This window comes from Triturus cristatus, chromosome 3_2 (genome assembly GCF_964204655.1).
Source record: "Triturus cristatus chromosome 3_2, aTriCri1.1, whole genome shotgun sequence".
Classification (NCBI taxonomy): Eukaryota; Metazoa; Chordata; class Amphibia; order Caudata; family Salamandridae; genus Triturus; species Triturus cristatus.
The window spans coordinates 1,134,576,060-1,134,603,615 of record NC_140584.1 but is presented as its reverse complement, the minus strand read 5'-3'; the positions used below and the strand labels follow the sequence as shown (position 1 = coordinate 1,134,603,615).

The window sequence follows — 27,556 nt, the reverse complement described above, 5'->3', positions numbered from 1 at the left end:
TTTTATTTTTTTTATCTTGGTTTGTCCTTCTGATTATTCCTTCCAGTCTGGTTGAACACCCCAGTACTGAAATAATCCACTACTTGCTGTACCTTCTTAACAATTATTCATGTACAGTGTGACCACAGGGTAGGAAGTCATTCAGATCACACAGGTGAAAGACTTCTATTACTGCTATTCAGCCTTGGTCAATCCTGCTCTATCCTCAAAGGACTTCAAAGGCAATTACAGCTCACTGTTGGCATCGATGGACAATATGATCCTGATTGATCCGACTATGATGGGCCTCCAGTGAATGTTAAGATACTTTAATTGAGTACGACAACAAAAAAGTTATGAATACAATTAAGACTTAAATTATGTAAATTGGCAGAGATAAATGTAACCATTTGAGGTATAACAATGGCATAAAATTGGTAATCGTACATAGGGGTCACGTTTGATAGCTTATTGAATTGGAAATCCCATATGCAAGATAGGGTCATGAGGACCGCTAGAATAGCACATTTTACAGTCTTTACCCAGGAGGCTCAAATAGCATCTGGTGCCAATGGTAGAAGCAAAAAATGGTTCAATGTGGTTATACAGTTGCCCAGTATTTGCTAGGAAAAGAGCAGAGCAGCGTGATTGAACAGAATATAATAATTTGCGTCAAACTATCCATGTTTCTCTACACCCCCAACTGTGTACTACTGCTGTCACTGAAAATTATGTCTGTCTCCAGGAAGACCAACAAAGCTGCCATCTTATATTTTTTACAACCTGCTCGTTGCCCAGACAAAACGTTACCAAATATATTATAGAAGGAGCTAGTGCTAAAACAATCTAATTTATGCAGCCCGCTTAACCAGTAAAATTTTCATCGGACTTGAAACATTCCTGGTGTCACTAGAGTATTTTTTAAATAAAGTTTAAAAGGAAAATTTTAGATTAGAGCTCAAGACAAGACATTAACCTTTTATATAAACGGAGGATTGGGGTTATTGGCTGTCAAATTTATTTTCAACTCTAGCCTCCATTATTGGACTTGAAGCTTTTTTAAAAAACATTTTTTCTTTTTAATGTCTGATGTAGTTGTATTTTTCTTTCTAGATTTTCAATCTGATCTTGGCACATACAACATGTAAGGAAGTACTTCTCTGGTCTATAACGTAGCATGTAAAGGCTTTGGGCCGAAAGCTAATAAAATAGATCACTCATTATTAACATTATTAATTCTAGGAGCATGGCAGTACGTCTCTTACCCTGGTAAAAACCTTGTGAACCAGTAACCTTAAAGAGGATTATCTCACAGAATTAGTCCACTGTCAAGGACATAGTTTCGCTTAGGTTCTATTGCATGCAGATGGCACTGCTTTGGAGAAGCGTTTTTGCAATGGCACTACAGACCCAGAAGTCACCAATGGGTGAAAGTTTTCAAGACAGGTGGCACAGGCTATTTTGAAATCACCAATCCAGAATTTGCTCACATTTTATGTATTGCTTGTAGACAGTCAAGTAAACGCCACTCAAACACAAGCAACTGGGGGATGTAACATAATTTCTGATCACAAGCAACATTATTTTTTTGAACAGAGATATTTACAGTACAAGAGACAGAAAATCAAATATGTTCTTAAAATCTCAAAATAAAAATTTCCAAAAATGCGGCATGCTTTGGGTTGAAACGTGTAGATAGAGACAGTACAACTTTACCCAGGGAGATCAAGGCCTGATGAATTTCCTTCATCACGTTCCTGTAAAGATCCTTCTGCCATTCATGCAAAAGCTTCCACTCTTCTTCTGAGAAATATGCAGCAACATCAAGGAATGCAACCTGTGCCTTGAAGATCAAAATATAGCATCTTACTCAGCAACTTCAATAACTAAAGTTAAATACCTAATAAAGATATCTTAATTTGAACTGGAATACTTTTTCACTTGTTCTCACCATCACCTTCCCCACTAATTTTCTCTTTATGACAGAACACGTAAAGCAAAAGACTGTTTGAGAGATAAACAAAGAAGAGGCAGCCATAGGAAAAGAAAGAGAGAAATAGTGAGTGGAGGAGAGAACGAAAAGGTGAGCTGTAACAGAATGAGGGAAAGAGAGAAAAACAATGGAAGGCGTAAAGAGGATGTGGGTAAGAGAGGAAAAAAAGAGAAGAGTGGTGGCAAGAGAAAGAGGGAACAAGAGCAAGCGAGTGAGGAAAACAAGAGCAAGTGAGGAAACAAGAGTGTGAGTGGGCAATAAGAGCGAGCGAGGAGGCAACAGGAGCAAGAGAAATAACTTTTCCAAACCTCTGATTTAAATCTGTAATATTTGAATAAAGTAATGAAAGAAATCAATGTTAATGATAAAGACATTTGCGTGAATTTGTGTTTTTCTGGCCACTACAATGAACCTTTTAGGTATGGTAAGCCAATAAAGAGCAGGAGAGTAGTTTCTTGTTGGTATAAGTTTACTTCCATTTAAAAGCACTGCCACACCTTCACCAGTGTCACAGCTCCAACTGCCTTAGTAACATTCTACTAACCATACATCAACAACTGGTGGAACCTACACAGAATCACATTCCACAGTTCTGCTCCAAGACACCAAACATCTCACTTTCTATGAACATAAAATGCATACCACATAAAATACTTAAGAGCCAGATGTACTATTGTTTTTTGTGGTCGCAAATAGAAAATCGGCGTGTTTGAGACTGCAAAATAGGCCTGTGCAATGTACAAACCCTATTTTGCGAGTCGATAAACTATTACCAAATCGCAAAATAGGGTTTGCGACTCGCTATTAGGAAGGGGCGTGCCAAGGGCATCCCTTCCAAACAGCGAGACACACTTCTATGTATGACTGTTTTGCGACCGCTATTGCGGTCGCAAAACACTCACAGTTTAACAACTATTTCACAAAAGCGGTATGCCACTGGTTAACGGGAAGGAGTGCCCAGGGCACCACTTTCCCTTTGTGACTGGCATTTTTTAAGAGCAGGCAGTGGTCCCAAGGAACACTCCCTACCCTTAAAAAATGAAACAGGAACGTTTCATTTTCTTTAATAAATGCATCGCATTTCCTTTAAGGAAAATGGGCTACATTCTTTTAAAAAAACTTTTATTTAAAAAGCAGTCACAGACATGGTGGTCTGCTGACCCCAGCAGGCCACCATCCTTGTGAGTGCTAGCCATTCCCAATGGCGTAGGAAATTGAGACCTGCCTCATGAATTAATGAGACCGGTCATTTGCTCCCCTATTGGGAATCACAAACAGTGTCTGAGACACAGCTGTACATTTCATTTTGCGAGTCGCAAAATGACGCAATTTGCGACTCGCAAAATGGGAAGTTCGTACATCTGGCCCTTAATGCTGTACAAGAAACAATTCATCTATACACTGCAAAATCTTTTAGTCACACAGGGAATTATGAAGAATATACAGGGTATTGTGCAGGGTATAAAGGGTATATTCCAACCCACTGACCACCCGGTCACAATGTTATACCTAGCCCAAGCACATCCTAACACATAAACAAATATCACTGTGCACCTCAAAATGTAATATGCACTTATACTGCAAAAAGAAAACACATGCACTTATCCAACAGTTCAACCACATCCACCTCCTGCCCGCATAAAGACATCCCCCACAGCAGACCACAGCTCCACTAACATGTGAAGCAATCAATACAATAACAATGTGTATTTGCATTGAATTAGAAAACAAACAAAAACATAGTTGTCACATGAGAGTAGTTAGCAAAACAGTCAAATGACTGGTAAAGGACTTCTCACCCGAAGCCACCGTCAGAATAGCATGAGTCCACCACTGACTTCAATTCAAAGCTTGCACGACTACTCCTCTGGCTGATGAATTATGATCACTTCCGTACAAAAACTTTTCTCATGATGACCACCTGCACGTCAGGCAGCATAACGAACATTGCAGAGATACAGTGCTGCCACCTTGACACGACAGCCTAACCAGGTTAGCTGATGGTTCGCGCTGCATCAGTTCTGCAGGACTACTACAAGCCACAGAGAATCCTCAAAGGCTGGTGCGTACTTGTTGAATCAGCTCAGCGCAACTGTAGTGGGCTCCACTGCCTGTTGTGACGTAACAGCGGTTCCAACGTTGAAACCGAAGCTGCTTACGGAGGCAATGGCTCTGGGGGGGGAAAAAACTCAGTAGTTGAGGAAAATATCTGCTGATGGTGCCGCAGCTCGTGCCTTCCTGAGCTCGCGCCTTCCTGAGCTCGCGACTTCCTGAGCTCGCAATCGACAGCTTCCAGGCCCGGTTCTAGCGGGTGGGCCAGGCCCACCCAAAGATGAGCCTGGCCCACCCAAACAGGAGCCTTGGCCCTCGCAGTGAGGGCTTGAAAGCAGGCGCGCAAAGCACACGTCGTGTGTGTCTGCCAGGGCCGCAGGGCCGGACTGGGAACGAAAACCGGCCCTGGCAAAATGCTCGGCCGGCCCCCTCCCCCCCAAGGGCTTGGGGGTGCCGCCGAGCTCTTTGCCAGTGCGGTTCTCGGCCGATTTTGTTACAGGGCCAATTTTGCAGCTATGCTGCAAAAACGGCCCTGTAACAAAAACGGCCCCCAGGGGCACAAAACCGGCCCCCACCTGTGCGGCGCACCGGGGGATTGCCCGGTGCCCGCTACGGCCAGTCCGGCCCTGCCGGGCTGAGACAGCTTTCCGGGCGCGCGCACACACAGACAGTTTTAGAGATTATCGCAGCCGCACCCGAGTACTTCACAGGTCTTTAAAAGACCATTTACATGTTAACGAGGCTTTGTTTATTGTTTCACCCCTTCATCTCCACATGGCAAAGGTGACAATGTTCTGCTGCGTGGATATTTCTTTTTCTATGCAGCGCAGGAGTAAAGAAGTTTGTTTATTCCTATTCACCTTTCCTGACCCCTGCAGCTGCTTATCACATCAGGCCGGGACACAAGGTTTGACTAATGGAGTAGGTAAGAGAATGTGTTACTATTTGTTTTTCTTTTTAAAATATGCAGAGGCCCAGCAGGACACATACTTCTGTGTGTGCTTCATTTAAACAGTTTTTATCATTATTATGGCCGATGCAGGATAACAATAAGACAATACAAAATGCCCAGCTAACGCTGGTGATTAATGATCCTGCTGGAGAGCAATCATTTGTCTGTTAGTAGTTTTTAAATGCAGATGCACTGTATTTTATGTGGAAGCTCAGTGGGTTACCGCCTTTGTCACAGAGATCCTTGTGCTACTTGCAGTTCAGAAGTTACAATCCTAACATAGGACAGTGACCAATGAACTGTCATCAAAGAGCTGCATACCAACATGAATAGTATAGTTAGAACTTTGCTTTCTTTTTTTGTGATATAGTTAGAACTTCCTCAGTCTTTCACTATTCTAATGTTGCTAAAATGAGTATGTTTGGGCAGATATACATTTTCATCAGTAAAGCTGACCCCCATGAAATACTCTTTAAATCCCGAGTTTGTGCTTCTCCAGACCAAACCCTCTTAAAATGCCCACCAGTATGGATGACATGTGATTCATACACCTTGTAATCCTCATTTGCTTATGTGACATTCCCTGTAGACTGATTTACATACTTGTATGATTCATTGTCTCTGTATAATGTGTGCGTGGTGTAAAGTACTGACACACACTACACTGATATGAGTAGCGCTGTACAACAAATGAAATGCATATGAGAGAGGGGCTACGTAAAGATGAGGGGCACTGTGGGAGGGTGGCAGTGAGGGAGTCTGAGGAGGAGGTCATGGTGGGATGGGCTACAGAGAGATGAGGGGCACTAGTGGAGGGTGGCAGTGAGGGAATCTGAGGAGGAGGTCAATAGGGGGGGCCATGGAGGAATGAGGGCTCGCACAGAGGGAGCCCGAGTAGTGTCACTTGCCTGATACTCCCACCTCAGAAACCTCCTCTTCCCATCAAAGGAACATTACATGGAAAAAACACTTTTTTGAGAGTGATAATATTTAGAAAGAGATTTGGAAAAGAGTGCGTTTTACTGGGCCTTGTAAGACTAAGAAGAGATAAAGGAGGGCCCTGAAGCAGGCCTGCCTAGACATATATGCGACAAATCGAGCCAGCAGTGGCCCACCCAAATGCACCCTTGGCCCACCCAAATAAAAATTCCTGGAGCCGGGCCTGGCTTGCACTCCACTGCTTGTGGACAAGTATCATGCAGCTCAACAGGTAAGCAACCCAAAAAGTTCTGACGTTGCCTACTCTCTCTGAAAGTAAAAAATCCACAAGATGTCCTTTTCGCTAGCGTTACACACAAAGCAGCTGGCCTGTCATGCATCATCTCTCCCCAGGGCTCGAATTATGACCCCGAATGCCATTTCTTCAAACAGACGATGCACACACCTCTCTATAACGCATTACTGTGGGTTAACATTACACAAATATGTGTACCTTCAACTACTGCTGATCCGGCATAAGCACACTTCTCTCCTCACCAAAATCAGTCACAGCTCGAGTATTTCCAACTTGCTGTACTGATTACATACAGCGCTGCCGGCTCATTGAAAGTGCACTTCCTAAATCAAGGTTATTGGCTGGTCATAAAATAAGTGCTGCCTGTTCTAATCACAGATGACTGCAGGGTGTAAGATTCCATATCCTTAAGATTGCCAAAACTTCAATGATGCAGGCAGTCTGTCTTAAAGCTCCATAGGTCAAACAACATTTCAGTGATTTGTCTGTTAGCTGGCAAGTTTTGAATATCAGGCCACACATCAGGTCTCTAGATCTTCAATTATGTAGGCTAACTGTAGTCTGGCAGATTTCAATCCTCACAAAGTCCAACGCCCAAAACATACAATGTGTAGGCTGTCTGTTGTGAAAGACACCGGCGGGCATCCAAGGCATTGCTCAGGCTTCTTTTCAGACTCTGGCCATCTTCTTTTAGTTTCTTGTGTAATTTCTTGGCTCTTCACGCGCGTTCCTTTTCAAAATCGTCTCCACTTTTGTAAACAAAGTAAGGTCCGTGTAGGTAAACAGGTCAGTAGTGTAGGTTTATTCAGTAACAGGTAAAATGGTACAACCCCACAGCTCCACTCATTCCAACTGACCACTCATCCAAACCATGCACTCATGAATATTCTTTTGCATCACACAAACACAGGCTGAGCAGCAAGGAACTAGGAGACACAGGTTGTAACACACACTGTAAGAGACATTAAGCTAACTTAAAATTCTGGACATCTTGCACAATATATTAGTTACTGACACCTTCCAGCCTGTTGGTTCGAGAATAGCACAGTGCTATACTTAAGAGAGTGACGATTTTATGAAGATTATGCAGGTTTGTAAAGAGGGTGGCCCTATTGATGGGTTAGGAGGCTTGTTGGTTTTTAGTGTGTGTGAATGTCATTGAAAAGAGCAAATGAGAGTGGGTGTGCTTCCATGCAAAAAGCAAACATCACTCGACCTCAGACCAGCATTTTAGCACTTGGAAGGATACAACTTAAACACATCTCCAAATATTGCACATGGCCATAGAAGAATAAAATCAGAAGACTTGTATTAAAAAAAAAGAAAACATCTGCTCATAACACAGCCTACATGATAAGTATAAAGCATATTCTAAAACTTCATATGAAAGGAGGGTTGTAGACAAGATATAATGTAATAACTCCAATTTGTATATACATGAATGTATGCAGGTTTGCTGGAAGGGTGGTCCCAGTTTAGTCTACAGGAGAAATGTGGGCGCCAGGTGGGAAGAGGAAGGGTAGTGGAGGAGGAGGCTTTGTATACTCTGGGGGGGGGGTCTGTAGGTTGTAGGTAAACCCCCCTCCCCCATCTCATCCCACCTCCTCTCCTTCCCAGCAGCGTTCTCGGTCCCACCCCACTCACTGCTTCCCACGACTCACCGGGTCTTGCCCCCGCCCGGACATGGCTCGCGAGCGGTCAGTGGTCCCCGCTGGGGTCTGCAGGTAAGGGCAGGGATGCTCAGGAGACTACAAGCGACCCTCAGCAGCCTCCAGGTGGACAGGATTCAGGCCCACTACTGCGCCTGCGCGAGACGCCGCTCCACCAAGCATGCGCAGAGTCCATGTCAACAGGAAGCATGCGCACATGTACTGTGGATGCTCGTTATCCGGGAGAGTGTTATCAGCGCGCTGCAGGCAGCTTTATAAACATGTGGAGGACGAGTTACTGCGACTGCAAGTGATTTTATAAGAGACTGTACGGCATATTTTGGCTGTTTGTCACGAATCTGGATCAGCGTACTCGACTTCCCATCAGCAACGGTATAGTACTACGCATGCGCACTGTCATAGCCTTCTTTCTGAGTGGTACTTGGTTCTTTGCTGGCTCAGTACTGCTCAGGGTACTCATAGGGACTGACTGCTTGTCCCCCAGATATTGTTGGGATCAGTCTGATTGTCTCTAGGTACTGCTGGAGCCCGACTGCCTGTTCCACCAGGTCCGTCGGCTTAAACTGCCGACTTTGGTGCAGGAAACCAGGGTTCGAGACTCGAGGTCGCGTCCACATCCTGTGATTCTGGGCAAATCACTTAATCTCCCCGTGCCTGAACATGTAATGTAAATACGATGCTCATGTACAGCGCTCCAATACCTTCGGGTCGAGTTCGCGCTATATAAAAGATGCAAAAAAAAACCTCCTGGGGGCAGGATTCTCCCCCCCCCCCCCTACTGCTGGGGACAGACTGCCCTTCCTCCTGGTACTTCTGGCGTCAGTCTGCCCCCACCTCCATCTCCTGGGACTGCTTGGTTCAGTCTGCTTGTCTCCAGGTACTGCTGGAGTCAGACTGCCTGTTCCCCCCCAGTGTCCTAGCGTTAATATGCCACCTCCTCTCCCCACATAGCTTCTGCTGGGGTCTGTCTTGCTTCCTCCTCAGATGCTGGTTTGGTCTGTCTGTCTGTACTTCAGCTACGCCTAGGGTCAGTCTGCCTATCGCACTGTGCTGTCCTTAAGGAGTTGTGTGTCTTGCGCTGCTAAAATATTTATTTAGGGTTTTTGTAAACCTGTTCCAACCACTTTCCGGTGACCTAGGGGCCTCTGTAGTGTGGGTAAATTGTGTTTATGTGGTGTTTTGAGAGAACTCTTTCCGAAAACTCGTTCATAAAATATTGGGTCTTATTGATTTCTTTATTTTAGATTTTTTTATATAGCTCAAATAAGATCCGAATGATTTGCGGAGTACTTTACAAAAGCAGAGTTCCAGTACAATGTTTATTTCTGTTTTTTCTTGCTCGACATTACATAATAGAGATATTTGTGCCTTGGATCCACAGTGCTGTTCATATAAAGGGAGGGAGCTGTATTTCTTTCTTGGCTCAACTCTACAGTACTTTTGGAGTAAGGGAGCTGTGTGAGTTTCTTGGCTGCACTCAACTGTGTGTATAGAGTTGAGCTGTGTGGTGTTAGGCCCGATGTGCTGTTCACAGGGAGGAAGATGGGCCCAGTGTGCTGCTTACAGAGAGGGCGATAGAGCTGTGTGTCTCTGAACTATTTACTACTATGTGAGGTGGGTCCTGTGCATGGTGCGGGCTTTATGCTTTACACGTGTGTCTCTGTGCGAACTTCCTTCACTCTGCTGTAGCAGCTGTCTGGGGTATTTGCTCTGCTCTATGTAGGGAGAGGCGTGGGTCTAGGCTTCTGTTCTCTTCTGTTCATATAGTGGAAGTGCACCCCCTGACCTTTGCTGGTTCTCAGGCTGGTTTGCATCTTGTTTTATCGAATATTGAAAGAATGGTCCATGTGTGGGTGTGGTGTGTAGTGACACCCGTTCCTATTCTATCTCTTTTTTAGAGAGTGATCTTCTTGTGCTAGTCGTTTTTTCTGATCTGTAATATTCATGTAGCAAGTGGAGTACTGTTCGTGTCAGAGTTGGTACCTTTTTCTTGTTTCCTTTTACCCCTATGGAGGGAAGAGTGTCTTGCATCGCCTTTCAGATAATACAGAATCTCCCACAAAGTGGCTCAAACACGGCGAAGCAAGCGACATAAAACACAACAACACATTTAGAAAAGGGTGTTATTTTATAAAATGCAAAGACTCTCTTTTTAGAATAAGGCATGGGGTTTATTTATGCAATGCTCTCTACAGAAAGGTTTTCCCAGATGCCAACATGAATCACATTCAAATACACATAGAGATATATATTTATATGCAAGCAATAATAACACACTTGATAAATGCAACAGTTAAATGCATGAATAACACCAACGAATGAACAAGCAGCAAATAACATGAGATAAAACTCAAGCAAATGTACTGGACATCCTGCAAGAGATGTATACACTGGATACATCAAATTATTTCTTTGGATGTGCACTCTGACTCAATTACACATCACAAAGAAAACACCTCAAATGATCAAAGCCACTGGCAAGGCATCCCAATGGCAATAATCAAACTCAACACTTCAAATGACCACAGCCACTGGAACCACGCATCACAATGGCACTAGTCAGAAACAAGTCACCTCACCCGATTGTTCACTCGATATCCTTGCCAATTCACGGTGGGGGTGGGGGGGGGCCCTCCCACAGCTGGCTTGGACTCTAGACCGACACTCCGGTTCCGTTTGTCTTACAGCAGTACGTCTACACTGTAAGTGAGCTCCTAATTCAGTTGTCAACAAACCTCAGCTTTATAGTCTCAAAACACACACTAGAAGGTTTGAAAGTCTTCCTCCCCGCAAAATGAATCTTACCAGGACTGGCCAGCTTCAAAGCAAGCATTCCATGGCAGGAAGGAGTTCCCATGTCCCCTCCACATTCTCGCATGTTCCAGCCTTTATCTTAACGAAGCTCACAAAAGCCTTCCAGGGTACGTTAAACAATCTCTCACAAAAACAATCCTTGAACGTGATTAACCCAAACAACTTGCAAGCGTGTCTGTGCGCGCAGAAAAAGCTCAAGCCAAGCAGAGTCAGAATTCAGGATGACATGAGGCCATGTCAAATCCAATAGAAAGAAATTAATTATTGTACAACACAGTGCACATTTGTGCACCAATGCTTATAGCATCGCATACTTCATGTTTGAATGTACAACGCCATGCACATTTGTGCACCACTGCTCATAACACTGCACTTTGAGACCAAACACTACGTTTCACACCTCTCTGTCGCTCATGCTTTCAAATGCACATCCCACACGTTCTGTTCTTGGCAAGGCTGTCCTACTCCGTGACAGCTCCCACTGAAAGACTGCAAAATTACAAGAAATAAACCTTTAAGAGAAACAAGGCATATGCAGGACATCGTACATTCAGACCAGGATAAAATAACACACCAAAGTTAAATAAAATAATGGTAGTCAAAGGTCATCACAGGGTGTCACACCACAAGAGTGCCTCTAGCACTACAAAAAGCTATGCTTGTCTCTTTATTTTCTTTCACACTGATTTATTTCCTTTTCAGAGATATTACCGCTTGTGAAATTATAATGAAATCCAGGAAGAATTTATACCAGAAGGATTTAAAGGTGAGTAATAGCCTGTGAAAGGGAAGTTTGCACAAGTCATTTTTACAAAGCATATAGCTTAATAATTGAACCTTAGCATATGTTATTACAGCAAAGATGAAATGGAGTCAGTTAAGAAGCAAGTCTACTTGTAATCCAGCACCATGCTCAACTGACAGATCAATTGTCAACTAAGGAATTTATATATTTTTTTCTACGTGCCAGGTTAGAGCATCAGTGAACCGAAATAGACCAAGCTGTCTAAAAGAAAAACAACACACTAGAGCTTCCCTTTTGAAGACAGTGATACCTACAACAAAGAGAAGAAATATTTTACAAGAGTAAAAATTAAGGAATGTAATTAACAAGGTGGAAATCCTTCTTAAGGAAATTAAATAAGAGTAAACAACTACCCTGAAAATGGAAGTTAACATAAGATAGTTAATACCAAATGAGTTTTCTAGGAGTCTCTACCATTGTGTTTGACTCTGCTAGCATTAGTGTCAACATGTGACAGAAGAGTATGCCCTTAGGAATTAACACAATTGTTAGATAATATGGAAAAAGACTGAGACCTCAACATACTAGATTCTCATACTTTAACCACATGCTCCCCTTAGGAGGCGTGCATTTGAGTATCAATTCTGAACCAAGTGGATCCGCTCAAGACATGACTGGAGATATTTTTCCTCTCACATTTCATAGTCCACCTGACATACCAAACCCTCCAATTTGGAGTCAGCACATCATGAGGATTGTCCTTCACAATCTTTAGGTTTGCCAAATTGTTAATCATCTTTGTTGACCCTATCAGGTTTTACAATTCTCACCCAATCATCCGAATTGTATTCAGGAATCAGTGCATTTTCTACAGTCATGCTCAACAATTTCTTGTGACTGTCGTGGTTACAAACCATTATACTTTAAGAAATAATATCATTTTTGAACTACCATGAGTGCAGTTTAGTGACAGGCTCTCTGCCCCTTAGTAAACCAAATGGGGGGGTCACATCAGTTCGGGTATGAGCTATAACATGATCTGACCACAATTTTCACAAACTTACTGTTTGCAGTCATTTTAAAATATGCGTACCTACACTATACAGTCCTTGAGAACACAATTAGATCTTTCCACTTGCCAATTGCACTGAGGGGTCATACAGTGCAGTAGTATGTTTAATACCATACTGTGTTAGGTACTCTTATATTTGACACAACCTTAGTTGTGCACTATTATCTGTAACCAATGGACTTAGGTGTCCTTTTCTGCTGAATACCTCCTTAAAAAAATCAGTCACCACACTTGTGGTGGCTCTGCCAGAACATTTTACTTCTGGGCATTTTAATTGGTAATCCACTAACACAAGTGCATGCTGAGAATCAGTTGGTAAGTTTTGTAATGGACCTGAAGTATCGAGAGCGACCTTCTTCTACCTCCGCCCTGACCATGGACCAGGAGTGATGGGCGCCATGCTTGCTTTAATCACCCTATCACTGCTACCACACTCGTGGCATTCTCTTGACCATCTGTCTGCTATTTTGTTGAACAGGGTTACAATACATTCTCCCTAAGTCTCCTCTTAATGAAAGATAGTTCTGGGTGTTTTTCATGAGCAACTCAAAGAATTATTTTCACGGATACCTAATGGAGGTACAGATTTACCTTCCTTCAACAACAACAATACTTCCACTCCCAGTTCATTGGCCACAATCCAGAATGCTACTGTTTCTGGAGGAATACATTTCTCTACTGGTAACCTTACACCACCCATTCTTTATCTCTGCCATTGTACAGATCATTCTTTGCAGCATTTTTCCAGTCCTCTTCAGAAACATCTGTCAGACCTGGAGATGCAATGTTTTTCATAATGAAGCCACTACTTTATAATATCCTAATTCGTTGCATAGTTGACCTCCATATTAGAAACCTCCACATCTAAAGGTAACCTTGAAAGACAGTCAGAAGTATTACATTTCCATGCACATACTCTCCAAAAAACAATATTCTCACAATTTAGAAGTTAATCTTACAATCCGGGCAATGGCGTTTCAAATCACACGAGGAGATGAAATACCAGCGAGAGGCTTGTGGTCAACTTGTGGGGAAAAAAACAATTACCCTACACATAATAGTGGAAATGTTACACCGCTTGCAGACATGCCAACTATTGCCTCTCAATTATTGCATATCTCTGATCTGTAGAGTTCAATGTCCCGGACGCAAATGAAGCATTCTATTTTTGTTTCCCTACTCTAAGAGAGAGCAACAACCACAACATACAAACTAGAATCCACTATCACATTTTCCTTGCCTACACAATAAACTTTAAAAGTTGGTGCCTCAACAATATCCTTGACTTGCTCAGAGGCCCTTTGTTGTACCTCTGACGACGAAAATAAACGTTTTCCTCAATAACAGTCTCATATGATCCATTTTCTCATCAAAATTACTAATAAGTTTACTATAATATTTGAAGACCAGTAAAAGATGGAAGTTTTCCCTTATTTTCAGGAGGAAGAAATCTCTTAATTGCATCAACAAGTGAAGCATTTGGCACAGCACCATTTCCAGACAATGTATGTCCTAAAAATTCCACTCTGTTTACAAAGAATTTGTATTTTGACTTCTAGGGGTCAATCTGCTTTCTCTAAGGCGTCTACATACTTCCTTTATGTTATCCGCGTGTTCCCCCACTGACTGAGAATAAACAAGAGTGTCATGTTAAAATCATTCTACGTATCTTTCAATATCTTTAAATATGTGAAACAATGCTGTTTGAAATACCGAGGCTGCTGCAGCCAAGCTGAAAGGCATTTTTTTTAATTGATACTTACTAAATCGCGTCAAAAAGGCAGTGAGCTGTTTGGAATCAGGAGTCAATAACAAATGATGATAATGAGAACATAGGTTCAAAGTGGAGAACCATTTGGCTCCCATCGGGGTAGAAAATAACTCTTTTATATTTGGAAGGGCATGACAATCAATATTTGCATTGCAAGCCCCAAGGTCCACACAAAGTCTCAAATCGTCTCATTTTTCTGGCTAAATCTATAGGAGATAACCATTCAGATGCCCTCTATCCTGCCTTCCTTGTTACATTTTTTCAAGAGAATCTTCAAATTGCTTCTCAGATGCAAAGGAACAAATCTCAATTTCTGTTTTGCATGCACATCTTCATTTTTCTATTTAATTTTATGCGAGAATCTCTTAAATAACCCCAAATGCTTACAAGATACTTCTAGAAAGTGCTCCATCAACCACTTCCCTCATCAGTCTCATTAACTACTAGAACTTGGTCTTTGCTCCTGAGATTTTATATAGTCTCCAATGTCCACAAATCCTCCCAGCCTAAAACATTAACTCCCTTAGAGGCCACACATAACTTTGTCTGCTCTCCTTTCTATAACTTCAGGTTCACCCTGGTAAAATGTACAATCTCAATCATAGTACCATCAAATGCTCCGATGAAATATTAGACTGTGCTAGATCATTTTCTACAATCAAATCCCCTAACTTTTCTTTAAACAAATATCTTGTAATTTTTGTCCAAGAAGACTCTGAATCCTTGATAGGAGTTCCATGTTTTTTCCTAAAATCAGAACCATGAAAGTGGTTGGAAACAAAACGTGTAAATAACACACTAGCTCTCCTTGCTGCTCCTCAAAGCTTCTAAGAAGCAAAAAAAACACCTTTTTGTCTTTTGAGACCAATAGCCGTACCCAATTGAATGACCAGAATCATTTGCTTTTTCGTACTCCGCCATAAAAGCCACTCCCCCTTTCTTAACTTTAGTATTTTATCTATATCTATTGACCTTAGCAAAATGGCCCAATTTACCACAATTCTTACACTCCTTACCAATAACAGGACAACATTTTGAAAATGCTAAATGACTATTACTTTCACACTTGTAACGTGCCAAGACTTTATTCGCCCTTGAATTTTTTTTTTATCTGTGTGGGTACGACAAACATTCAATTGAATATTCATGCACACTTTAAGTCATTCTTTTCTTCATTGTCAGTCCATATCCACCTCTCAGACTGCTCGATAGCTTTGTCAGCAGCTATGGGATCTTGTAATTTGGAGTCCAAAAATCCATAAATGCCCCCGAATTTTCTTACTTCTGATATTGTCTAACATCAGGTGTGGAATCCTTTCATCTTCCATGACACCAGCATTAGATGTCATTGATAATGCTCTCAATGCTGATGAAAATTCATTGAAATATTCACCTTCACACTGTGCTCTAGTATACCATATGTACTTACCTAATATTATACTGACATTTTAGTTTAAACCTTGCCTCCATCCTTAACATAGCTTCTTCAAGCTCGTTCATGTTCACATATCCCACTAGAGGATATGCTTTTGGTAAAATGCAGTAAATCACCTGTCTTTCAATACCCAAAGCCTGCAAAAATATATTTCTCCTTTTCACAGATAATTTATCCGCTTCAATAGCTTCAAATGAGGTTAAAAATTACTCCTTCCATTTGGTCCATGCAACAGGAGGTTCTCTCACACTGGAAAAACTTGGATGGTGGGTCAAACTGCATTTAAAATAGGCCGTTATGTCTAAAAAACAATTAAAACACGCACACTCAAATTACACTTACAAAGATTCTCAATTCAAAAACTCGTGAAAACCAAGAAGAGAGAAAAGAAAACTGTCACACCGATGTGTAAACTACATTCGGATTAGCTTGTATAAATAAATGTGTGGACATCACAAATTTGCTTCATTAATCCAGTCAAAATCCATTGATGAACTCTTACGTGCATGGAATCATGTGTGCACATCTCAGTAAAGGTGAGCAGACATCGAAGCTTGGTGCCTTGAATAGTAACTGAATTATCAATGTTTATAAATGTTAAAATTAAGTATACGCAGTTGGTGAACACACATATGTTAACAGTTTGATGTTATCGCAAAGCAGTACTTGTTAAACAACAACAATTTATCTCACCACATTAGTTAATCCCTTGTTACTGTTTATTGCCCATTGACAATACTAGCATACAGCCACATGATTAAATACAAACTTTCGCGTAACGACCTTTTCTACACAAACCTCTCAGATCAGTGTTTTCTCTTCGTTCACTCCCAATTAAAAAAAAAAACATTAATGCGCCAGTCTTCATGAACAGTGTGATGGCAATTATAAACCAAACATACCTTTGTCAGAGAAAGCAGAATTTCTTTCCTTCGCAAGTCCACTTTCATTTCAATCTTCTCCACAATGCAGACGTGCACGAATGCTGTAATTGAATATGTTACAATTGTGTGAATCACGCTTGCTGTAATCCACTTCTTGTTGTAAATTCTCAAACTAACACACCTACTTCTCATTGGAAGGAGAACACAAAATGTCCCTTTGTGTTCAAGAATACATTGACTAAAACTTGAATTCGAAAGCACTTGTGGGTAACTGCAACTGTACCCACCCCTGTGCTGGATTGGTTATTCTTTTCTGCTGCCACTTTATCTATTAGCAAAATTCCCAGGTATTTAATCATTGCTTCCTATTGACATTACAGGGGCAACAGAATACAACATGGTCTGTCATGTGCACCGAGAGAACACACTGGTTAAACATTCAAAATGCATGGATTCGCTGCACTCATTCACACTGTCAAAAAAGAAGGCACATACTAAATATAAAAGCCAGGTAGTTGCTAACAATACCACAATGCCCTTGTGGTTATTAAGGATCTTCTTATATTATGCATATTTTATTCATTATGAAGTTGCACCGATAATGTGACTCCATCTGCTCTGGCACTTTGCTTGCATCAAATAAACAATGTGGTTCTACTCGATTGTGATATAAAAAAAAAAAATTCTGTATTTTGTTACTTTTAAATAGTGAATAATAAAGCAGTGCCTTATGTGATGTCAATAAAGGCACTAAATGTTTTTAAAATACCCCTCACACACTATGAATTCCCATAGTGTCATGCTTCATCATGGGGGTCTTCCCGTCCCTCTACAGGGCGGGGCGTGCTTCGACCAATAAGTATATGGGAGCACTGTTGTTGGGTGAAGAAAGAAGACTATGTGTTAGGTGATGGTGAGTGTGATAGGGTTAGTGAGTGAATACAAAAAATTAAAAATCCTCTAGCTAGTGGAAAAAACAGACTTTATTCAATTCCCTAGCTGAGAATGTTAAAAATTGGGGTTACGTAGGGGGTGTATGTCAATTAGATACTCCCTACTGAGTCAACATGTTTCGTAAGCAGTTCCCACTGCTTTACTCATCAGGACCTAAATATGTACACTCAAAATGTTGATAGGATTGTATGCCTATTTGCTTAATTTTAAGTACTCCAAGAATGGAGAGTAATTAAAGGTACATTGACCTTTGTTGATTGGAAATAGCGTTTCTTTGGTATTTCGTTTGGGATGATTATCCAATTTCATGAGCTGGCATCGGGGAAAGGGGGGGGGGCCTTCTACCAAACAATTTTGGAGAATCTCTCCTCACCTCAGCTTCCCACCGTGCTTGCAGCCACCTGGTACGTTCCTTGATGTTGTTGCTTGCTTTTCTGAAGTCGAGTGGAAGCTTTTGCATGAATGGCAGAAGGAACTTTTCAACAACGTGATGAAGGAAATTCACCAAGCCTTGACATCTCTAGGTATGTTTACATTATATCCGTTTTTCTAAAAGTTACACAAGCTGTGGCATGCCCACCTTTGACCAAGTGAGGACTCTTACTATACATTTAGTTTGATTTCACATTAATAAAGTCTGACTGTGGCCAGAAAACTCAGCATTTGAGTAACTTCCGGAAGTAACTTAGTGATCATATTCATTTTCTGTTACACCATTTCACAAGGACAAATTATTTATGCATATGTTTCTTTTTTAATTTAAAAAAAGGTCCTGTGATTGCCTCCTCTGTCTTTGCATTGCGGTCTAAAGAAAATGAACATCGGAATCTCTCTTACGCTCAAGACTTGGAAAGAAGAAATTACAGTCATGTTACAAGTGAGTGTGAATTGCAGATCTAATGTGATCTGACACTGATAAGTGGAATGATTTTCCAATTCGTCTCTTTGGTGCCACTGGGTCATACAAGTGAAAATCCTGAAACAATAAGCATTGGCAAAGCCACTAGGTTCCCCCTTTGGCATTGTTGGCTTTACCAATGCCTTTTGGAAATACTGCACAACATTGGCAAGAGGCTGTCCACCCACCATCGCCAAAAGTAGGCATGCGTATGAGTGATGATATGTGTGCCTGGAAAGATGATGCAGGTGGCATTTTTTAAATTTAATGATCTGAGGCAGATCAGTAAATTTAAAAAAAAGAAAAAAAAAAGGTCGCACAATGGCACTTTTAAAACAAAATAATGCGGTGGGGTCAGCAGCAATTTGCTGCATGATTCTTCCCTTAATATGTTTTTTAAAAGATAGTGGGGCAACAAGGGAGTGGGTTGGAGGTAGCAATAGGGAGTGGATGTGGAAGGGGAAAATCAGGCCATGGGGCGGGGGAGGCAACAGGGGGGGGGGGGCTGGGGAGAAGCACATGAAAGAATAAGCAACAAAAAGCCGGTGAGGCAGGGAGTTTGGCAGAGGAAAATCACACAAGACAGCTTACTACATGAGAGAGACAGCAAAATGGAGCTCAAGGAAGTATTTGGTGGGGGGCTGTGGTGGAGTACACATGGGAAAGGTGGAAAAGCGCATGCACTCCCATGGAGTGTTTAAGCAAAAAGAAAAAAAGTAGTTTCCTAAATGTGAGCAGTGGAAAGATAGAAGTCTGCCAGTCAGAGAGATGGTAAAGAACCTTTGAGATGGGGGGGCACAAGCACAAGATGGAGAAACTAGAACAAGGAAAGCCATTGAATAAGAATGAAGCAAATGGGAGTGACAATAAAGTCAAGTCATGGTATGTAGTCCTAGGCAGCACGTGCTGTCTATTAAGCGCAATCAAAAAAAAAAGAGAAATCTCACAAATTGGCCACTATGGTATTCTGTGTAAGGCCACAATAGGTCTTTTGCAACAAGACACATTATGCAGTCTAATAGGTTGGAAAACAGTTGCAGAAGTTCATCTCTCAACAATCTTCTCTGGTTGAAGTGATTTTAATGTGATGAGTAATATGTTAGCATTACCTAACAAGTAAGGTCAAAGATGAAACGTGAAGTTACTGAACACATTTTCCAGTGACAGAGCCTTGACCCCAACTGTGCATGGCCTGCAGCGTAAATAACAGATCCTAGAAGGTGATGTGTTTATGAATTGAAATCCAGTGAAGGGATCTCATGGTAGTCATACTTCCATGTTTCCCAGAAATGCAGTTTGAATCAAAGGAGGGTTTTCTCATTTTACAGAAGCTCTAGGATACCTTTCTGGCCGGAGAGAAGACAAAAGATGTTTAGTATTTGGGCATTCTAGCCACAACAGGGTCAGCGAGGCTGGATTGTGATCCAGGGCAAAACCATTATTATTAAAATCCAGATCCACATTTCACCGCAATCGATATTTTTGGCAAAGACTGAGGTTGTCCATTATATCAGTTTTTAATGTTGCAGGATCTGAATTATTGATCAGCATCCAAGTGTAAGTAACTATTAATCAGTTTTTTTTTTAACTGGGTGGTAACATCTTCTGAGGCAATTTGAAGTGTGTTTTAGCCCTAAATGTCAAAAAGAGTTCTAAATCATATTACTAGTTAACGTCTACTTGTTGTCATAACTTAAGAGTTTTGACTAATTAACAAACATCTCCATCTTGTTCATGCATAGTTTGCATGTTACAAATGAGTAAATAATAATTTAATATGAATATCCTCTTTTGACTAGGTTCCAAATATGGCCCTCATTATGATGTCAGTTGGTTGCAGTCCGACCGACATCTAGTGCTGTGATCTGACCACCACATTAAGATGTGCGGCGGTCGAAGGTAGCATGCGGAGGGACCGACCGACGATTCTGATGGGCTCAAGGAGATTCCGGTTGGAAAGTAATTCCCCCACGAGGGGGCGGTCCCTGCTCAGGCTCCGCCGTAGGGAATATGATTTCCCTATCAGGCAGCCTTTAAATAGCGGTCCAACAGCCATTGAAAGTGTGTCGGAAACGGACTTTTAGGGGCCCTAGCATGGCCCCCGTCCCTCTGAGGCCTTCGCTCTGTGGTGCCCCCCCAATCATCCATGTCCCGGGGGCCAGGCACCACATGGTGCCTGGCTCATGGGGCATGGATGTTTGCATACATCCATTCTTCCAATGCGGGTTGTGCTGCTGGCCCTCTTCCAGCCGCTGCACAAGCTGCAATTGACAAAAAAAGGTTGTTTCCGACCGCCTCATGGGCGGTCGCAACCAAATTCATCAGATGGAATCGCCAGCTATTAGTTGGTCGGTTTCCATTCCGGACCGATGCTGGTGGGACGCTCGTCTGACCGGCATCATAAAAAGGGTCTATGTCTTTCTTGTTTTGTTCGTTTTCCCAGGGTTAGGAAATGTAAGGAATTTCTCTTGTCTTTAGAACAAAATATTTTTATGTATTCAGTAAAAATATTTTTCATTAAATCAGCCCTTCCTCCACTAATTCTGGGATGTGTACTCAATTTAGTGGACTGTCCCTCACTTACTCTATGCAGCACTTATATGGAAACCGTTTAAATGTAAATTTTGAATGCAAAATGTTGATGAATTCCCACAAAATTAAGACTGTGTAGATGTTAACCTCATTTCAATTATATTTACCTAACCACAATCCTTGTGAATACTGGGTCGCCTAAAGTAAGTTCAATCATACTTGTTGTGCATAGCGTACACTTGAGTGCATGCATTACACATTTAAAGGTAATACATATTTACACATTTCATGCTCTGTTAATCATGTATCAATCACTCATGATCAAGGTTTGTTTTTTTAGGCTCAAGTTAGATTTACGCCTGGGATACGCTGTATACATAGTGCCCTTGGAGTCTATTTCATTCTTGTAATATTCATTTCCAAAGCATCCAATAGGTTAAATGAGATGGAGTATATATAAATAATGGAGGAAACCAGTAAAAAAATAAATAAGGTACTGCATACTCATATACAAGAATTAGCAAAGGCAACACACATTGGCAAAGCCAATAGGTCTGGCTTTGACTGCCAGTCTTTTGACTTTGTCAGTGCCTGTTTTGCTTTTGTGATAGTTTTTGAAAAACGTTATTGTCGAGTTCTTCACATTGTAAACAAGCATTGGCATAGCCAATAGGTCTTGCCTTTGGGACCTTATAAGTGTTTAGCCATGCAACAATTAATGTTGTTGCACTAAGGATATTGTGCTGCATAACTAAATACTTATAAGGTCCCAAAGGCAAGACTTATTGGCTATGCCAATGCTTGTTATTTTTCCCAATGAAGTTGGACTGCCCCCTGAGCGCAAATGTACAAATATTGGTAAAACGGTCCTGTCGGACTCCGCGTGTCCTCTGCACCGGATCATGGAGACTGTCTGTCACAGATTGCTGAGTTACTGAAGCCCGCCCCCTACCGCCCTGTCTGAAGCTTAATCACACCCATAGAATGTCTGAGGATAGAAAATACCGGGCGCTGTGTAACCGGTAATTAGACCGTCCAGGCACCGGCTTCAGACTTTACCGTCAGCGCTGCGTCAGCATCTAGGGTCATCACGGAAGTACTTCAAATTCCTTTTCCATGTTTTCCAGAGTTCACTGCCATCCACAGACACTTTCCACGTGGCGGGCTCAGCCAATGCAAAAACCCTGCTCTCTGACAGCATGCTTTGAAAAGCCACGAGTCAACACGCTGGAGGAGCGCGCAACTAAAACTTGGAAATGCCAAAGATATTTTTCAAGAAATAGAAGTGTGGGAAATACATTAAATGCACAGAATGCCCAGCAAGAACACGTTAAAATGCACGCACATTTACTGGAAACGTTGTGGCCATGTGGCCACTCCTGAGTGAAGAGTTTTGAAAACTATGTTTAACCCTGCCGATAAATACTGTGGAACTGGTTCCTGGGAGGCAGGCTCTCGTTCAGTACGTGTGTTACTTTTGTACCACATATCGAGGCTGGGATGTTTCCTGCCTGCTCACTGTTGCTGGGTGACGAAATGTTAAGACGTTGTCTTTTCACAATCGGCATCAGTACAATAACATATGTTTACAAAAAAAACAACTGGATTATACAGTGAAATCTTTCAAATAAGCAAACGGACATGTAAGAGAGAAAAACATTTTCGAATTAAAAAAAGAAATCAGGAATAAAAAAAACAGCTAACAGTTTTGCTGCAGGAAGGTTTGGTCTTACAGATTTGGTACTCGAATTGAAACAGGGTGGGGTGAGAAGGTACTAGTCAATTTGGCTGATGCACATTAACTTACAATCAGTTGAGCTTTACTGTAGAAAGGTTTAGATACTTATAAAACCTCTTCGCACTCAGAAAACAACACGGCCACTGAAGAACATATGCTACCAAGCATCGGCAAAGCCAATAACCAGGTCTGGCTTTTTTGAAGTATATGTGCCGAGTGCTGTAACATGTCTGGATGAGGTAACAAAAAAATAAAACAAGGGAAAGGCACACTAAAACTAGTCAAGGACCATATGTAATGTGAAGGACAGGTTTGTAGTTTACATATGTTATCGCACGACTTTCATTGCATAGGCCACGCCTCTTGGCCAGGATTCCTTATTGCGCCTCTTTGGCCATGCCACTGTCACCCACCTTTTCATTCCACTTAAAGCAATTACTATAGATCACGCAGACTGGTGTGCGAGACCTTAATTAGCTCATTGATTATAACCTTTCAAATACTGACTGAAGGTCAAATAACTAAAATAACTAAAATAAATGCTTGATCCTAAAGAATATGCATTTAATTAAAGAAATATCAGCATTGTTTAGGTTACTGTACATGAGAGACCACTTAACTAACGTTAAATAGGAGAGATGGCATTGTATTTTGAATTCAAAAGAATAAGGGCAAGTCACAGTTTCAAAACAACTATAAATTGCCAAACCTCCATTTAAAAGCGGTCTGAAGAGAATGACAAATAAATACAGAAACGGGCAGGAGGTTCAATAAAAGTAAACACACGTATGCTAAAAAGAGGGTGCAGTCGAGTCGGTGTGCTATTGCCCAGTTTTCTCAGTAGTGCGGCATGAGAAGCATATGAAATCTAAAACAGAATGAAAGAACAGATGAGGGCAAGCAGCCAGAACAATTCCAAGTTACGGAGAAAGAGCTGACACTACACATTGTCTGGCATTCCCACAAGGGACACGCCCCTTTGTATCTCACTGGCTAAGAGCAGATTGTTGGAGCAATTTCGCCGATCTTTTGGTTTGGTTCTCACCGTTCCATTAACAGCTGCTGGCGAGACAGCGAGCTACATTTAACAACTCGAATGCACAAGTGCAGAAAAAGTAACATTTTCACTCATGAGTGGAATCCTGGTGTAAATAAAAAGAAGCGTGGTTTGGATTGCCCGTCAACCCTCATAGCATATTCTACAAATTCTATATTTGTAGTCTGCCTTGTATTAAAGCAAAACGGGCGAGCGTGTAATTTCCTGCTATTTCTGTAGAATGCTTTCAAAGGGCGCTGCAAGTTAAACAAGCAGGTAATGTTTGTGTAAACAAAACATGCGGACGCGAACTGGAGTTGTGTGTGCGCGAAAGAGATCAGCAACAGAACATTGGAGTGGCGGAGCGAGGCGCGCGCGCGCTTGTGCGCGTAATAGCAAGCTGGTGGCCGGCCTTTGGTAGCACTTGAAAAACATGCTTACTAAATCTCTCACCAGACCAGCGCATTCGCTGGCTCTAGCGAGACCTAAAAAACACTGGCTAAAAATAAAAATATATTTTTGCTCTCAAAAAGCACACATTGCTATAGGAGCCCCTGACACTGAATGGCACTACTTTGTGTGTGGTGGTGCTACTTGTGAAAAGGCAGAATGCTATCGATCACAGTGAAGTTAGCCAGCGGATGAGGTGGTTTGACCCATTTCCCCATTCTTTATGCTGTAGTGGGCGGATAAAAATATGAATGACACAACAGTAGACCAATGGATGAACACAGTTTAACAACCAGTTGTTGTTAGAAAAGTTTGTACAAGGAGATGCATAGAGAAAGAGATGTATTTAAAATTCATATGAACCTCTAATTAATAATTTACTTAAACCAATTAAAGCGAAGGGTGTTAAACATTACCAACTTCATTATGTTTTTAAGCTGTGCCAACCTTTATTTCATGACAAATTGTTTGAAACCATAAAGGTTTAAAGATTAAATACTGGGTGACAAATCCCCCAAAAATTGGTATTGCGGCATAAAAAAATTTGAAACCTTCTTTCTGCAGAAGAGTTATCACACAGTTTTGTGCTGAACTGTCTCCAACAAAAAGTTTGTTTTGTTGCAAATTTCTTTAACTGGCAAAGTTTTGTGAAAATGACAAACTTTACGATTTCGTAAATATGAGAGGTTTGCCACTTTTGCAATTGTATTTTGTTGGAATGAGAGTTTGCACAAATCAGAAATTTAAAAAGCTTAGGTCTTCCTTACTATCTTTTTTCTTTAATCATCTTTCATTGTGGAGCAGAGACGTGATGAGGCTGCAGCTTGGTCTATCTATATTACGAGTTTGTGATATTTTTTCTTTCTTGAGAGAATTTGCTATGCTTGTCCTTCATTGTTAATGTTCCTACAAAATCCACTTTCTATATGTTCATTTTTACACAACACTGCATACGCCTGGCACAAAATCTTGTTGTTCTGTTCTTAAATAAAATGTTTCCTGCTCTCCTAAACATAAAGGTCAGAAGTATCTGCAATACTGAGTTAACATTGTGATTATGTGTTTTATTTCTTCAAAATGTAGCACAGACAGTTTTTTCATTCAGGCCACTTAGAAATTCAATCTTCCAATCCACATTGATAGCACTATTGTATTAGATGGCCTACTCCTGATTCAAGACTTGCACACGTCGCCAGGCTAAGAGGAGCTTGCCCGCATCCGAAATGTGCATCAGGTGTGAGCCCTTTTAGCATTTGTCATTGTAGAAAACACACTGGCTAAAAACAGCAGAGGAAGCATAGCGAACGCAAATAAATGTTTATTCTTTATTAAAATGAGGCAAGATGAGTTTGCAATTAATGCATTATTGAAAGAAGGATGTGAAGCTAACTTGCTTAAGTGCAGCAGTCTCTTTTTATTAAAACATAAGACACAACAAATTGCTGTCTGAAAAATTGCAGTACTTTGCTGCGTAAATATTGAAAACTGTGCAGCAGCTCAAATTTGGGTGTTTTTTAAATTTTTTATTTTAAATCTTTCATGAATGGCACTGGTCACCATACAAGCTACATAGGGCAACACTTGCCCCAAACTCAACCTGCTGGAGATGTGGACACTTAAGAGGTGACATGGTGCACATTCTTGTTCAGTCATACAGTCTTACTGGGATTCAATCTGGATGAGGCCACAGGGTGATCTACAGGAGGCCACAGAACTGCAATTGTAGCTCTTTCTTGAACTTTCACTATTGCATGCCACACAGGACATAGTAAGCATGACGAACCTCAAAAGACGTGGCTCGATAGATCTCTGGCAGTGGCCATCCTGTGCATACCAAGTTAATAAAAGAGAACCCAGCCAACATAGACAAAGGAATGGTTGAGGACCATGGCCGAGATGGCATTCTTTAAGTGTGTGATATATATTTTCTTTGAATTAGTTACACAAATTTGAGGTCATTTGGAGGACTTGTATTCTTTGATGTAACTCTGTACAAGGCATTGTTTGAAGTATTTTTCTCTTTATGTTTGAGTTTTGAAAGGTTCTGTATAACGCAGTTATCCTCTCAGGTCACCAGGTTCATTATGTTAAATTTAGTGCCATTTTACACTGGACTGCTCTGTGGGGGCGCTTTATATCTTGCTGAATGAGCATATAATACCAATATTCCGCTTTCGTTCGGCTAGGACGGCTAGAACAATGATCCTTAATATCTGAGATTTGTTGTGTTTCTTCAGTTTAGTCCTCAAAACTTATTTGTCACCTATGCAATGCTATGCAAAACTCTATAAAAGTAATACAGAAAAAAGAAAACTGTGCAGCGGCGGAGTTTTAAAGTTGCTGGCCGATGACGTCATCAGCTGCGCTGGCACTAAAAGGCTTCTATGCAGAGAGCCTTGTAAAACAGCACCAGAACAACTCAGCAGTGGTTAATGTAGGATTTGTACTTGAGGTATCATTTCAGTATACAATACTATGCAAAACATCTGCAATGGAAACGACGGTCATGTGGTTAGGTGGACAATATACTGCCAAGAATATAAAAGGCCAATTTCCAACTTCGAATTTAATCAAAAGGAGACCGCTATCTGAAATGGGCTCTATATGTAATTTGGTGACTATGAGGGCCTTCTTTATGATAGCTGCAACTCCCTGTCCTGTTTTGATGTTAGAGCGATTCTCATTCAGTAGGAAATAACCTGCAGGAATATCTTCTAGCAAAGATGACATCTAAATCCCTGTTAAGCATGTTTTGGCTACAAAGAGTATATCTGTTTGATCAGAATGCAACAGTCTGTTTAACCAGTCATCTTCTATTCAGATATATTATCTTTAAGATAATACTATCAGTCTTTATGGTGGGATGTTATGTTATAAAATTTATAGAGCGCATGGCTGCCCCAGCCAAGGGGCGTCCCATGGCTAAGCACAGACCGCAGAGGCTCCATGTTGGCCGATGGGTAAGTAGCTCTGGCCGGGAGCTCCCGGGCGTGGGATCGCCTTTGGCGTTAAACCTGGAATTTAGCATCCCACTGAACCATCTCCTCCCCGGTGATTTTAATGCTACAATTTCTGCGAGCCCCTTGACGTCTTTGTAAGGAGAAAAATCCTACGCTTCTCTGCTGCGTCCCCTCGGTTGAGTTGGTGGTGCGATGCGGTCATTTTCCCCCCTTCGTCCGGCCTCCTTGGCGGTCTGCTGGTCTCGGCTGGAGGACAGTTTTTTGGCCCGCTGTGCTTCGAGGTCGTGGCCTGCACTACGTCTGCGGTTTCTACAGTGGACTTAAGTTAGGACTGCCTCTGTTACTGGCCTGTTGGGTTAGAGCGGCCCTGGATGCCTCCACAAAGTT

At 41.5% G+C, this 27,556-nt stretch overlaps 2 protein-coding genes across 2 annotated transcripts in view; one reads left to right on the top strand and one right to left on the bottom strand.

Annotated features, from left to right (window-relative positions):
• LOC146859258 (uncharacterized) overlaps positions 1 to 8,033 on the bottom strand; it is a 400,212-nt gene extending 392,179 nt beyond the window's left edge. Inside the window, exons 1-2 of the mRNA XM_085647151.1 lie at positions 7,872 to 8,033; positions 1,696 to 1,822 (exon numbers count right to left, since the gene is read on the bottom strand). Of these exons, the coding sequence (XP_085503277.1) occupies positions 1,696 to 1,822; positions 7,872 to 7,895 (151 nt within the window). The 5' untranslated portion in view covers positions 7,896 to 8,033. The remainder of the gene's footprint in view (positions 1 to 1,695; positions 1,823 to 7,871) is intronic.
• A 25-nt stretch (positions 8,034 to 8,058) lies between these two features.
• The window catches only part of LOC146859257 (uncharacterized), a 164,904-nt gene continuing 145,406 nt past the window's right edge, over positions 8,059 to 27,556 (top strand). Inside the window, exons 1-4 of the mRNA XM_085649951.1 lie at positions 8,059 to 8,252; positions 11,397 to 11,460; positions 17,953 to 18,079; positions 18,325 to 18,432. Coding sequence (XP_085506077.1) covers positions 11,422 to 11,460; positions 17,953 to 18,079; positions 18,325 to 18,432 — 274 coding nt within the window. The 5' untranslated portion in view covers positions 8,059 to 8,252; positions 11,397 to 11,421. The remainder of the gene's footprint in view (positions 8,253 to 11,396; positions 11,461 to 17,952; positions 18,080 to 18,324; positions 18,433 to 27,556) is intronic.